Source organism: Oreochromis niloticus, linkage group LG18 (genome assembly GCF_001858045.2).
Source record: "Oreochromis niloticus isolate F11D_XX linkage group LG18, O_niloticus_UMD_NMBU, whole genome shotgun sequence".
Classification (NCBI taxonomy): Eukaryota; Metazoa; Chordata; class Actinopteri; order Cichliformes; family Cichlidae; genus Oreochromis; species Oreochromis niloticus.
In genome coordinates, this window is record NC_031982.2 from 13,965,075 (window position 1) to 13,978,752 (window position 13,678).

Sequence of the window (13,678 nt, forward strand, 5' to 3'; positions counted from 1 at the left end):
AAATGCAGAGTTTGTGTAAAAGACACTTTATTGAACGTACCAGCAGTCAGACTTCAGTTAGCTTGAATTCATCTGTCACTTTTAAAAACAAGGCTTAATACAAGAGCCACTAGCATTTCAAAAACTAACTGTACATACATAAACACAACTGAAATAAATACATCTATGTACGTATTAGTTTGGCCTTCGTTGTTAAAATAATATATACTATACATTAACATATAAACTTAAATATGCATCTCTGCAAGTAAGTCAATATTAGAAGACGATGTTAAAAGGACAAAGTGCGCAGGTTAAAATAAAAAATAAAATAATATGCATATGCCCCAAACACTGGTTCTAAATAAATATCAAAACACCCGTGCTTCCATCCAGATTTCATTGTGCATACGGTCAGACCCTTGTTTGGGGAAAAGACTGCCATCTACTGATGTTACACACATAGAGCAGTAGACAAGCCAAAGCTTTTGAGCACAGCCAAATCCAAACTGAATGCAAGGGCGCCCAACCAATAATCACATGCTGTACTTCCCTTTGATACTAACATAGTAACGAGCAAGCCACTGCAAAGACACCGGAACAGCTTCAGCACAAAAAAAGAAAGAAAACAAAACAACAAACACGGATTTTAAATTTAAACACACTAGCTCGTTTACACGGTTGAAGCTGCAGTAATGCAGTGCATACAGTAATGTTAGACACCCCACGGGGAAGCACAAGATAGCCTGACTTCCACAGATTCGGCCTCCCGAGAGGAAAAGCTCACTACTGAAACACTGGAAAAACTACATTTTACATCAAATTTTTGTTTTTCTTAAACAATAGCAGCGTCACACCAGCTGTAAAAATAATGATATGCAAAAAGAGGAATGTATGATTCTCAAAATGACTTAACAAAATTTGATCTTAAAAAAAGGACAATTTTTTGATTTTTGCTTTTGTTTTTGTTATGGAAACTGAGAACTCAAGGAAGGCACCATCATGAACAAAGCACTCCTGTCCTGTCTCTCCTACTCAACCCTTTAGGAAAAAGGACATGCAGCAACTGATTGGTGTGAGCAGAGAGCAAAAACGCAGGGCGAATTACAGGATGAAGAACGACGAAGAATCCTGCAGTTTTACTCCTCAGTGTGGTGATCAAGAAAGGAGAACATGCAACAAGTGTGCTTTTGATGTGTTCCAGGTGCGAGTCCCATTTGCTTTACTACAGACAGGAGGGAAAGGCTTGTTCACCAGTTTGTGTACCTACAAGTGTGTGTGTGTGTGTGTGTGTGTGTGTGTGTGTAAGGGTGGGACAGTGTTTACAATGCAGAGGAGCAGTAATATTTTAAGGGAATGTGTCTCCTTCAGATAGAAACAACTGGTTCTGTGTGTGTGTGTGTGTGTGTGTGTGTGTGTGTGTGTGTGTGTGTGGGCATACAAGTGTGTGTGTGTTATGGATTGTGTGTCCAAAGTGTGACAGTGCGATCAGCAGAGGATGAGAGGAAGGACAGGTCTTGTGTGTGCCATCGGCACTGGATCACTTTGTCACCGTGTTCTCCCACCACGGTCAGAGGCAGCTGTTTGGTCAGGTCACCTAGAGAGACGGAGGAGGAGGCAGAAAACCATCAGACACGTGCTAAGGGTGTGGATTCTGGATTTTCTCTAATTTACACAGCATTAAACATGTGGCCTCAAATATATACATACACTCTTAAATCTTTTAATATGTAGTGTTAAAGGATCTGCGACATCTTAATTAGCTGCCCACATGGACAAGCCAAATGCTTTATCGTCACACGAGACAAAGGTTGTTATTTGGCCACAGTGACAAGAGCTGCAGTATATTTGGAGGCATAAAGGTGAGGCGTTGAACCCTAAGAACACTGCCAGCTGTCAAACATGCTGGTTGTAGCATCCTGCTCTGGGTTGTTTAATGTTGGGACATTGCACAAAGTGGATGGAATAATGATAAAGGAGTACTACCTCCAAATTCTTCAACTTCACCTCGAATCTACAGCTCAATGGTTAAAACTTGAACACGCCCTTGGCATGTTACATTACAAAATGCTCCAAAAACCCACTAACATTAAAGTACATGACAATCAAAACCATTGTATATGCAAAAACTGCAGAATGTGGTCAGTTTATCCAGTTTATCTCTGGGTATATTAGACTGTGGGCAAATCTGCAAATAATGGTAGCTGTACTGCTTTCTGTCAGCATATACCGTCTTTGTGAATCAACATGACCTGTTTTATTATTTTATTTTCTGCTTTAGCCTCACAGACAGCACAGATTGTCCAAATGTGATGTACCTATGATGTAACTCAGTCCCCTCTAGTGGCAGACCTGGTGCCAATCTCACAATTTAATTTATATATTTATTTAAAGGAGGTGGGGAAGAGGGGAGGTGAGGAAACCGTCAATAAAACAGGCATACTTATCATCATCATCATCATTATTGTTATTATTATTATTACAATTACTTATGATTATTAGGACTCAAAAGATTGGTTTTTTTCCCTAGATGTTAGTGATCAAACAAGAGTGTCTTTTTAATGAAACATTTTTAAACTTTGAAGTGATTCTATTGAGTTAAGTGCTGTTTCAGATGTTTTTATCTATTGTAGCTATACCACATCGTAACCAGATGCAACCACTTTATGCGCTCTGAAGGTAGACATACCTTGGAGGTTGGTGACCACGACCTTTGTGTCATAGGAACCGGTGAGCAGGTAGTGCGCTCCGGGGGAAAACCTAACGGACCGAACGTCACTGGTGTGCGGCCGGTACACCTGGACGATGCGTCCTCCTCTGATGTCATACAGCATGCATGCACTATCTTCCTGTCCTGTTGCTAGGAGACGGCCACTAGGATCAACTGCGACTGAGGCAACTGGACTGCCTGTGTAGTAAAGAAGAAGGGGTGTAGTTGTATGAACTGATAACTGTCATTATTTTCAAATCGAGAACAACAGAACCAATGATAACATTTACTATTTCTGGTATCTTGGCTCACAATTCCCAAACACTTGCTGTATTAACATTTGAAACACATGATGCGAGCCAAACCTGAGCCATGGAAAGCAGTTCCCACTACCCGCACACAGCTGGGCACTCTGAGGTCCCAGAAACGCACCGTCTTATCTTGAGAGCCGGAAGCGATCATCCAGCCGCCCCACGTGTACAGAGACAGGATGTGTCCTGAAGAGAGAGAGACACATTGTCCACTTTCAGCATCATCCTTTCTCTCTCTGACTTCCACTTTGATTTGTGCTGGACAGATGGAGGGATGGAGCAGTTACCTGTATGTCCACTGAGGGCGTGCAGACCCTGTCCTCTCTGGCAGTCTGTGGTGTAGATGTTACAGTCTCCGGCCCCGGCACTGATCAAGATGGCTCCTCCACTTTCAGGCCCCTCCATGAAGGCCAGGTCTCGTATGGTACCGTCATGCATGCTAAACTCCAGGTCTGGGCCTAGGATGCACAAAAATAAACAAAAATGAGAATACTGGCAACGCCAACAAACGGGACGACCGCCACACATTCACGCTGAGAACGCTTACCTGTGGCGTTGCATGTCTCTGCGCTGAAAGGCAGGACTTTGACATATTTGTCATTGGAGCCTGTAGCCAGCAGCTGCCCACAGTGGCTCCAGGCCACGCAGTAGATGGACCCTTTGTGGTGTTTGTTCCTTTTAAAACGAACCACCGGCTGCTTTGTTGGACTTGAACCACTGAGGAGAGGAAAAGGTGGTCAGCTACTGTATGCAGAGATGAAAATAAACAGTTACTGGTTTGAACTTTCCAGCTATTTACACACTAACTTTAACTAATATGGAAGAGAAGTTTATAAGCTAACTGACAGATCAGTGACCACATGGCAACCACCAGTCGCTATGGGAAACTGTGTATTGCACATCTAGTTGCTGGCTGTTATGTGGCCATTAAAAGGTACTAAAAAGTCTACTTTTCACTCATATTTTCAAGGAACAGAAGCAAAAAGATGGATTTTAACAGTGATGTGATGGATCATACTAAACAAAAAAATGGAAAAAAGAACATCTGTTAACAGTTAACATTCACTGTGTACCTACAGAGTGTGTGCTATAGCGATCTGACCCTGTATTAGCTGTAATGTGTTCTGTTTTTTGATTTTTGTTACCTCGTGTCGAGCGCCTCTGGATAAGCGCACACGCGTAGCGTTTTGGAGTTGGAGCCCACAGCGTACAGCGCTCCAGATGGGTGAAAGGCAACGGCTCGAATAGCCTGAGTGTCTTCCAAAGAATGCACCGGTACAAACAGGCTTTTTGGTTTGTCACCCTGAAAACACGCCATATACGAAAAACACACATTAGCAATGAGATTACACCACCGTAATCTCACCTGATCGTCTCTACCCTATGACATGCATACTGCTGTGACATCACTGCCATTCAGATAAAACTGTTATAATCCGCTTAGCCAAATTAGCATTACACTGGATCATTTTAAAGTACAATGTAAACAACATGAACTTTAAAACACACCACACAAGGTCAGAGCTAAACTATGGGTAACACCTGAGTAACAACCTGAAACTGATTATTAACACCAGGTCTGTCATAACTGTTATTTTTAGTGACGGCTGTCATTCTGCTGTCACCGTGTGTGTGTGTGTGTGTGTGTGTGTGTGTGTGTGTGTGTGTGTGTGTGTGTGTGTGTGTGTGTCCGTCCCTACCTCTTTAATTCGGGATAAAGAGCCTGGAGAGTCACCTTGTTGGCCTCCTTTTGGTTGTTGCCCACTGTAAAAAACAAACAAACAAAAAACAGGGGTCAATAAATCAACAAGCAGGTCTAAAAAACAAAAACAAACAAAAGCAAACTCACACAAACCTCATTGTGACGACAGGGGACTCATTTGGAGGCGGCACAGGCCGACCCCCTACGGTGCGTTGCGGGGTGCTGCTGAGCACCCCTCCCCCTTGGGTCCGGCTCTGCTCGGGGGTTACAGACGGAGGGTTGTTATTGTCCTCGGAGGCGGGCGTGTTCCCGTTGCCATTACACTGCTGCGTCAGAGACTTTACCTCCTCTCCCAAATTCTCCATCCCCACGTTGAGCTCTTCCAGCTTCTGGATGGACCTGCAACAACCAAACACACAAGTTCTGTCTCCAAAGAGGAAACTTGTTTTTCTCTTTCTACTAAAGACTTTTACCCGCAGGCCGACAGCCTGGTTAGAACTACAAAGGGAAGATGATAAAGGAAAACTCAAATATTAATGTAATTATGCACAGCTAGCCTTGTGAATAATGTAGAGTGCTACGTAGACTGGGAGAGGGAGGATGGGGAGGATGGGGAGGATGTCTCTGAGGGCAAATCAAAGAGCTTTTGTCCCTCTAGAAGAAAAAAAACAAATCATTTTGTCACCTCATTTTTAATCACTGAGCTGAAGCTAACTGAAGTGGTTTTGTGGTTAGAGGACATACAGTAAAAACATACATATAATATAATGCTACTGCAGTTTTGAGAGGAATCTGGGTCTAATATTGTGTACAACACAAACACACATGAGGTGGTGGTCCCATGTGTTATGTTGTAGCTGATTAGAGCAGATGGTGCAGTATAGACAGGAGGGGGTGTGCCATGCAAGCGAATCCACATGGGACTCGTCATTTTTAGAGCCTTAATATGTTAACCTTTTCTGACAGCTGCTCCTCTGCTGTTATACGACGGTCAATGTCATGCAGGCTTCACTTCAGCAAGCTGTCCCACAACTACCATGACAAGTGCACCATACCACTGAACAGCTGTCTGTACCATACTTCCCCGAACGGTGAGATGAAGTCTCATTTTGGGGATCTGGTCCATTCTCCCCAGTTTAAGCTAATGCATTGCACTGTTGGTACAACCCAACAATTCAGATAACCACGGGGAGTTCAAAGCCTTCCAGATGTTCTGTGATCAAAAAACCTTCACGTGTTAACAGTGAAACATCTGCAGGGCTATATAAATATACAGCTGCTGGATGAGATTAAATGAATAAATCAAATGCAAATAAGAAGAATTCAGTTTTTAAAATGCTTTGGTCGTGCAGTCTACAGACAGACATCTGTATATGAATAAGAAGAATCTGTAAGCAAGCAAAATTTTTAGTATTGGAAGCTTTCTGGTTTCCATTTATCATCTGTTAGGCTCTAATGACCGATGACATTTGAAGGTTTGGGTCATGTGCAGGCATAAAGTCGAGCTAAAGGCAGACTGCATTTGCTCAAATTCAAACTTGACTAATGCTTAATGGAGAATCTGCTTTAATAACTTTTATCACTTTATCCACATTTGAAAACAATGACCGGCAGACTAAACAGGAAGTCTTGGCCTGAATATCCAAAAACCCAACAGGAAGCCCTGAAAATCAGGCCGTTACCTGCGGAGGCTAACTCTGCAGTTTAGCTGACTCAGCTGAGTTGATACAAAAAAGCAGGACGGGACTTTAGAGTAAGAAAGTTTATGTGAATGAAAGGATGAGCTTCAACAAATAAAGGATCTTGTAAACAGCATGATTATAGTGCTGAAGTAGACGCTACCCGCCCATGTCTATGAGCCTGCTTTTGTTTCTTTGTGTGAACCACACCTCTGGCTGTTATTTTTATTTGAGGAAACAGAGAATGCACATTCCTCATCTTGCAAAGAGCATTTAAGTCATTTCGTTTGCTGCGTCCGTACCTGTTGAGGAACTTCTCTGTGAGGCTGTGGTGCATGTCGCTGGGAGGGGGCTCCTGCTGGACCCCTCCCTCCAGCAACATCTGCTGGTACATCTGCCTCTGCTGCTGCTTCTGCTCCAGGTGCTGCTGCACGCGGAGGCGCTGGCGATAATACTCCTCATACTTCTCTGTTGAGTCACGAAGCTGGGAATGAAGCATAAATATTTAATATTAGAAGCACATTATTTATACTTTATATCTTATACCTTTCTTTTTATTGAGCTGCATCATGTTGCACACAATTGAAGGGCTAACCTGTAAAACAGGCGGCGTAGTGTGCAACCGACCATGAAATCAAAATGTGTTTCCACCAGACCTGACCTGGCCTGGCCTGCCGTCGCAGAGGATCACCATAATGAAGTTTACATAGAAGGATGATTGGGGCTTTCATGAAGTTACTCATCAACCGTGATTTTATTCTACTGCTTCTTCATTTCAAAGGTTCAGTTCACCGTGAAATCAGATTTCCCTCCAGATTGTTTCGCTGTGAATTGCACAGTTTTGTAGATCAGCTGATGTCACAGATGTCTGCCTTCTCAAGTATACTGAATTTGTGAAAACTATGCAGCCATGTGCTCCAGAAATCATGACCTCTGACTGAAAAGGTCACTGAGATTCTAGGGTATGAATTTGAAAATCCTACGTCACCTTATCCTCAAGTTACCGTATTCACAAACTTGGGTGACTATGCCCCCCACCCAGTGAGGTGACAATAATACGCCAGCAGCCTTTAACAACTGAGGGGTAAAAGAAAAAAAAATTTAAAGAAAAAAAATTTAAAGAAAAAAATGAAATTACAAAACTTGTTGAGAGCAGTTTGATCTAAAAACTAGTAACTGGGTCGTAATATCAGCCAAAAACAAATGACTTTTTTCTCACATGTACTTTCCATTATATTCAACATAATGCATCTCTACAGTGGACATCCAAACTCACGCAGAAACAATGCAAACTGTTCTAATGCTTTAAAAGAAAAAGCTGCACAGACCAAGCCACACCAGGCAGCTTCAACACTGCTCAAAGGCAGAAGTGCGATCATGTGACCCCTGCTCCTTGCCAGTTCAGGTATCAGCGGAGGAAGGAGGGGTCAGACAGGGAGCTGAGGACAGATCATTTCCCCTCTCTGTCCTCTGCTTCCTGTCCTCGCAATCTGATGGGAACAGACCTACCGCGTGTCGGGGGGAGGGCAGAGACGCTGGCATCGCGCCAGCTTGGAAAAGGGATAGAGAACAGAGAGGAAGAGAGGGCAGGGACGTGACTGTGAGATCACAGAGGTCCCAAAGTCTGCTTCTGTTTCTGGCCTCTTTGTGTGTCTCCAAGGTGACGGGGAAGGCAGAGGAAAGCACCAGCTTCACACTGAGCTGCACAAGAGGCCCCAGAATAGAAACCATGTGACAGACAGACACAGATACTGTGTTCTCGCTGTGTTTACGGGCAACACGAGGGCATTGATGAATCATTTTTGTGGCTGCGCTCCTAGGCCCTCGAGCCACACGTCCCCACTGACCCCGGATCATGACCTGGATCCACCAGCCTCATTGGTTACAAAAGCAATCATTACAGGAGCATATTATTAATGTTTAAATAGCTAGTGATGACTTTAGAAAGCATAATGCAAATGTGTATGTATGATTTCCTTAATGCACTCTCATCCAGACTAAACAACAAAGCCTGGGCTGCCAATCAGAAGTGAAGAAAGACTAAAATACCAACTAAAGACTAATCGGAACTGGTACTGTAGGCAACACCCATTAACGAAAGAAAACAATTAGAGAAGTTTAATAAAACACAGCACTTGTTTGGAAATGTGTTCGCATGCAACAGGCTTAACCAGTTCAAAAAGCAAAAGTCGCTGATGTTTACCTCATTCCTGTCAGCGGAGCCAGCTGACGGAGCGTCTTCGCCCGGAGCTGAGGCAGGACGGGCGTTCTGGGCTCCAGCTGAGCCCATCATCTTATCCACAGGTGTGTCTGTCCTCGACCTTCACCGAGAAAACACAAACCTCAGAAAATCAATCAAATAAATCAACATCAATAATGGATCTTGCTCCCTTTTTGTATCTCTAGGAAAAGATTTACAGACAGGAATTCTGTTTAAGCTCCAAATCTAAGCTCTTACGTTTCAGGGGATTCCTCGAAGATGCTGTGGCAGTCGGAGCTCTCCATCATGAGACTCCTGCTCAAGCTCTGCCCTCCTGCTCCGGGGTAGTGAAAGTTGGCAAATGAGTGGGACATCGGAGAGACCCCTTTACCCGGCGCTATTTCCCCAGCGCTCGCTCGCTTATCCTGGCCGGAGAGCCCGTAGGACAGCCCGTCCAGCGCTGGGTTCAAGGAGCGCGACATGTAGGTGTCAGCGGACTGCGGGCGACGAAGCGGGGAGGAGGGGTATGGCGACAGTTTGCTGATGAGCGGGGTGAGGAGGTCAGCGTAGCCGGTCTTAGCAGGCTTGACCAAGCGGTCTATGTGGATGTTGAGCTGCTTCTGTTCGAAGGCACAGGAGAAGACGGTCTGGGCGAGGTTCTGCATCCAGGAGAGCAGCGACAGGTCCAGGTCGTCGCAGCCGTTACCGCACAGCATGTCGACACCCAGGAGGACCTCACTCTCTGTGATCTCCTCGCCCGTCGCTTTGCTCTGCACATAAGCGTCCGAGAAAGACCGGTTAGAGGCACAAACTCACTCAGGCCGCAGTCTTTATGTTTAGTTTTAGCGTTTCACACCTGGCAGAACTCGACACAGCACTCATAGAGGACTCCCTTGAGAAGCAGCTGAAATAGTCGATCCCTGCTGGCCTTGAATCCCGCCTCACTCAGCTTCCTGTCTGCGGGGATGAACTCGGCCACCATGGTGCAGGCCTCCTCGAAACACTGAACTCTGGCCGTGCTCGGGTTCCAGTCCTGAGGGGACGCAAACAGAGAAATAAGACACAAAAGAAAACACATACACAGTTTCCTCCTGCTGCTTCGATATTATGCAAGTCTTATTCTGTAACAGCAGACTGCGTGCCTTGAACTCAGCATGGTTTGTGAGGCGAGGGAGTGTGAGGAGCAGACACAGCTTGCTGTAGTCGTCTTTAGACGGACAGAACTCCTCCAGGGCGTGGAGGCATTTGACAGCTTCCTGCATGGTGAACTCCAGCTGAAAACACATGAAATATATATTTTTATGTAACAGATGATCAAGGAGACGATTCTCTCTAAAAAACAGAATCAAGCTTCTCTCAGACAGCACACTATTGTTTTGTTTTTTGCCCTCTCGCACTGCCACACGCTGAAAAATCACCACCAGCACACAATCAGGCCCGTATCACAGCAAGTAATACACACCCCCAGCTACAATATTAACTGTGAGCATGCTCACTAGTACACGATATGCACAGATGTCCAAAGAAGTGTGAGCTAATCCAGTTTAACAGGACATGATGGCTCCGACAAAGCATCACAGGCAGCATCCACAACTACGTCATGTTACAGCAGACTCATTGCTAGCCTAATTTAAGGGGATAGATGGGGTTTTCACGCAAGTCTGGTTGTCTGATTATACCATATAGTGTGTGTTTGACTTCAAATTATTAGCAATTAGGACTAACAGAGAAATTAGAATCATCTCTCATATGAATCTTTTATAGCCTCAGCAGGGGTTTATGACAATGTGAATATTTTATTATGTACATATTATTTCTGCAAAACATTTAAAAAGGCTCTGAAAGTTAAATATGTCTGGACTCTTTTGGTCTGGTACATGTAATAACCCATCTATTACCAAGAAATCCAGCCATCTATTTTCCTTTTACCCAATTCAGGGGGAGTTTAGTCTATCCCAGCTGTCACTGGGCAAAACGTGGGGTACTCACTGGACAGGCTGCCAGTCCATGGCAGGACCACCATTCATGCTCTCATTTCCACCTACGACCTATTTAGAATCACCAATTAACCAAACATGATGTCGGAGGAAGCCGAGGTACCCACACAGCCACAGGGAGAACATGCAAACTCCACACAGAAAGCCCCTGGCCGGCCGGCAGAGTCAAACCCTGAACATTCTTGCTGTGGGGCAACAGTGCTAACCACTGTACCACCGTAGCATTAGGCTTTAAAGAATGTGTTCCTGATCCTTGTTCCTAACGCTGTCCTACTGGTGTACGAGATCCAGAACAAGGAGGGAGAAAACCGTCATAATCAGCTGTCACAGGTGGACAGATGATTTTTGTTAAGTGTTTTATCCACAACAGCAAACAACTTCATCAAAGGAGCAAATAAAGACCTTAATCCAGATAATCTCTGACCGCAGTGTGGCCATCAGTCACTCCTTAAATGTCACTGCCACCACCATTAAACACAGACCCACAGACATAACCCACCCACTTATAAGCAGAGAGCTTTTAAGCGGACTTCCACTGTTTCCTTTTCAAACAATACACATTACAAACAGTTTGCACCTGTTTTTATCTTTGAGAGTGACCCACCTTGTTTACAGCCTAACAACACGTGACTGTTATAAAGGTTGGACATTCAGATTTTGTTTGGGAGGTTTGAATGACAGTCTGTAGTTTTCTGACTTACGTGCTGTGGCTCGTCTTCTGCAGACATGGCGTTATTCACACACAGAGCCTCCAGAAACTTCTGCTTGAGGATGATGTAACGAAACCTGGTGGCAAAATTTTGTCCTTTAAATATTTTTACATACACTTAGGAAAACATTATATCATCTGTTTGTTTTAGTTATCAGCAACAAAGTGTCAAATAGGTAAAATGAACTGAATATGTGAAAAGCTGCAACAAAAAAAACCATAGGCAGCCTAACCTTTTTCTGTCAAACTTGTCCATGCACTCCAGAGGCTGAATGAACTGCAGGACCTCATCCCACTGCCCGTCGAGGACCAGTTGCCTGAAACAAAATATTTATATGACCTATGAATGAGAAGACTCACAGTAACATAAGGGAGCAAGGGTTTTTTGAATATCTTGTGTTTACTACAGCAAAATGACAGCATATAACAGAAACTTGACACTATTTGGTGAACCACTAAAATGTATTTTAATACTCAGATTCAGCAGACTGGCTTACTTCCAAAGCAGCACTCAAACATCCAGTGCGGAGGTGCAGTGTTACACTATCCTCACTGTAGAAGATGCTATCAGAAACACTAAACTTACTGGACTGACTGGAGCAGTTTCCCATTGCTCCTACTTAACAGTAATTCTCACACACCTGTATCTAGTCTGTACAGAGTGACCATTGAGTTCACTTACCTGAGGAAGAGCATGTCGTCTGAGTAGAGCCCGTTGATGACGCCGCTCTCTTTCTCCAGAGCGAGCATGCTGATGTGCAGCTTCCTGGAGTTGAGAAAGTCCAGGATCACCTTGATGATCTCCACCTCCTTCACATTTATGGTTTCCTCTGCTGTCATTGTGACGACGGGCTGCCAGTTACAGGATGAAAAAAGCAAATGATTAAAAAATGTTGGGAGTGAAAACCATGGACAAAGTTAGAGGCAAGGCTGAGATGGTTTGGACATGTGTGGAGGAGGGATCGTGGCTATATCGGACAAAGGAGGAAAAGAGGAAGACTACAGGATGTAGTGTAGTCACGGATATAGTACCGTAACTGAGGACATGCAGAGTAGGCGTGATAGAGGAGATGGTGGCGACAGGATGAGATGGAGGAAGAGGAGCTGCTAAAGGGAGCAGCCAAAAGAAGAAGATTCATTCTCTTTGAAAAGAACCAATCTCACTGCTTTGAATATTATATTAACTGGATTCTGGGTAACACTGTCCACCTCCTGAGGATAAAATAGTAGGATTAGTTTTAAAGCATCACCAGGCACTGTGACTTCAGGATGAAACATGAAACAAATTTAGGGCCTTTTTTTAGCAGGGAAAACAAATGCAGAAGCTTATCAAAAGTAGATTTTAAGACTGAGATTACAGGTTTGCATTAAGCCTTCCAAAAAAAAAAAGAGGTCATTGTGTGCCAGTCTGTGTAAATGTGTTAAACATGCTAAAAACATACAACAAGCCAGGCAAAACAGAGGTTTGAAGTCAAAACATTAAGGTGTAGCCTCAGAGGTTGTGTTTACACTGGAGAAAACAACACGTTATATGACTGTCGTGATACTATGTAGCCTCTGGTGTACTGATGGCTATCTGTCGTCGAGATCGGCGAGATTTCATTTATAAAACTCCAGATAATCACAGCCAGGCACACAAACACACACACGCACTGCAGTACCGCTAAGCTAGCCTGAGAGATGGCTAGCTAATAACACTGGCACTAAGCCACAAGTCAAACAGCATAAGAAGCTTAGGCTACTTGTTAGCTTTATATAGGTCCTGGATCCAGCCTCCGGATTATGGCAAAACCATCAAACAGCTAGTTAGTGACAGAGCTCATACAAAGCTGACTAATTTCACTGGCTGACTAGCTATAGCCAGGCCGAGGGGAGAGAGGCATCATCCGCTAGTTAGCTGGGCGGGCGGGGTGCTCACTGACAGCGTCCCCACCGACCACAGTAACTCTCCGCCGTGCTGCCATTACCCTCACCTGTTTCTGAACATACAGGGGATGAAAACGCTGGCCCTCAACGCCGCTCCGTGCTGCCCACAGCCGCTGTCACGACGGTGCCGGTGCGGTATTGTCAGCGCCGTTTGTTTCGGTGTCTGTCGGTCCCTCCCTCCTCCTCCTGGTCTCTGACGGTGTCCCCTCCTTGCTGGATCTTTCTCTGCGGTCTGTTTGCTGCCCAGCCTGCCTGCCTGTCTGCTGCCTGCAGGGGCACCGCCTCCACCCACCCATCCATCCACCCAGCAAACAGCCAAACTTCACACAATCAGCAGCATTAAACTCTGTATTATAGACATAATGGCATTTTGTGAAGGGAAAGTGTGCATACAGTGATTGTGTGCTGGATGAAATTGGAGGCTTTTTTATTGTTGCCTTCTTGAACGTAATGACACATATTTAA

The 13,678-nt window shown here is 44.6% G+C and overlaps 1 protein-coding gene across 4 annotated transcripts; it reads right to left on the reverse strand.

Moving 5' to 3' along the window:
- Positions 1–10: 10 nt before the first annotated feature.
- Positions 11–13,485, reverse strand: wdr47a (WD repeat domain 47a). 4 transcript variants are annotated; one of them, XM_025900579.1, is made up of 18 exons: positions 13,261–13,485; positions 11,970–12,139; positions 11,521–11,604; positions 11,280–11,364; positions 9,724–9,855; positions 9,438–9,614; positions 8,840–9,351; positions 8,585–8,702; positions 6,684–6,865; positions 4,856–5,101; positions 4,701–4,764; positions 4,146–4,303; positions 3,548–3,717; positions 3,288–3,458; positions 3,055–3,186; positions 2,669–2,887; positions 1,414–1,576; positions 11–1,379 (listed from the first exon to the last, which is right to left on the reverse strand). In XM_025900579.1, the coding sequence occupies exons 2-17, from the start codon at positions 12,125–12,127 to the stop codon at positions 1,434–1,436; spliced, it is 2,751 nt and encodes a 916-aa protein (XP_025756364.1). In that variant the 5' UTR covers positions 12,128–12,139; positions 13,261–13,485; the 3' UTR covers positions 11–1,379; positions 1,414–1,433. The 4 variants fall into 4 exon arrangements, with proteins under 4 accessions (XP_025756364.1, XP_025756363.1, XP_003438001.1 ...); XM_025900578.1 differs by having other exon boundaries at positions 11–1,367; positions 1,402–1,576; XM_003437953.5 differs by having other exon boundaries at positions 11–1,576.
- Between the last annotated feature and the right edge of the window lie 193 nt (positions 13,486–13,678).

Bases quoted from the DNA above. Each gene is read 5' to 3' on its own strand.
- wdr47a (XM_025900579.1), bottom strand. From the start codon at position 12,127: ATGACAGCAGAGGAAACCATAAATGTGAAGGAGGTGGAGATCATCAAG. The intron at 6,866-8,584 runs GTAAACATCAGC...CTTCATTCCCAG, and splicing joins GCTCCGCTGACAGGAATGAG to CTTCGTGACTCAACAGAGAA. The intron at 1,577-2,668 runs GTATGTCTACCT...CCGTCTCTCTAG, and splicing joins CGTGGTCACCAACCTCCAAG to GTGACCTGACCAAACAGCTG.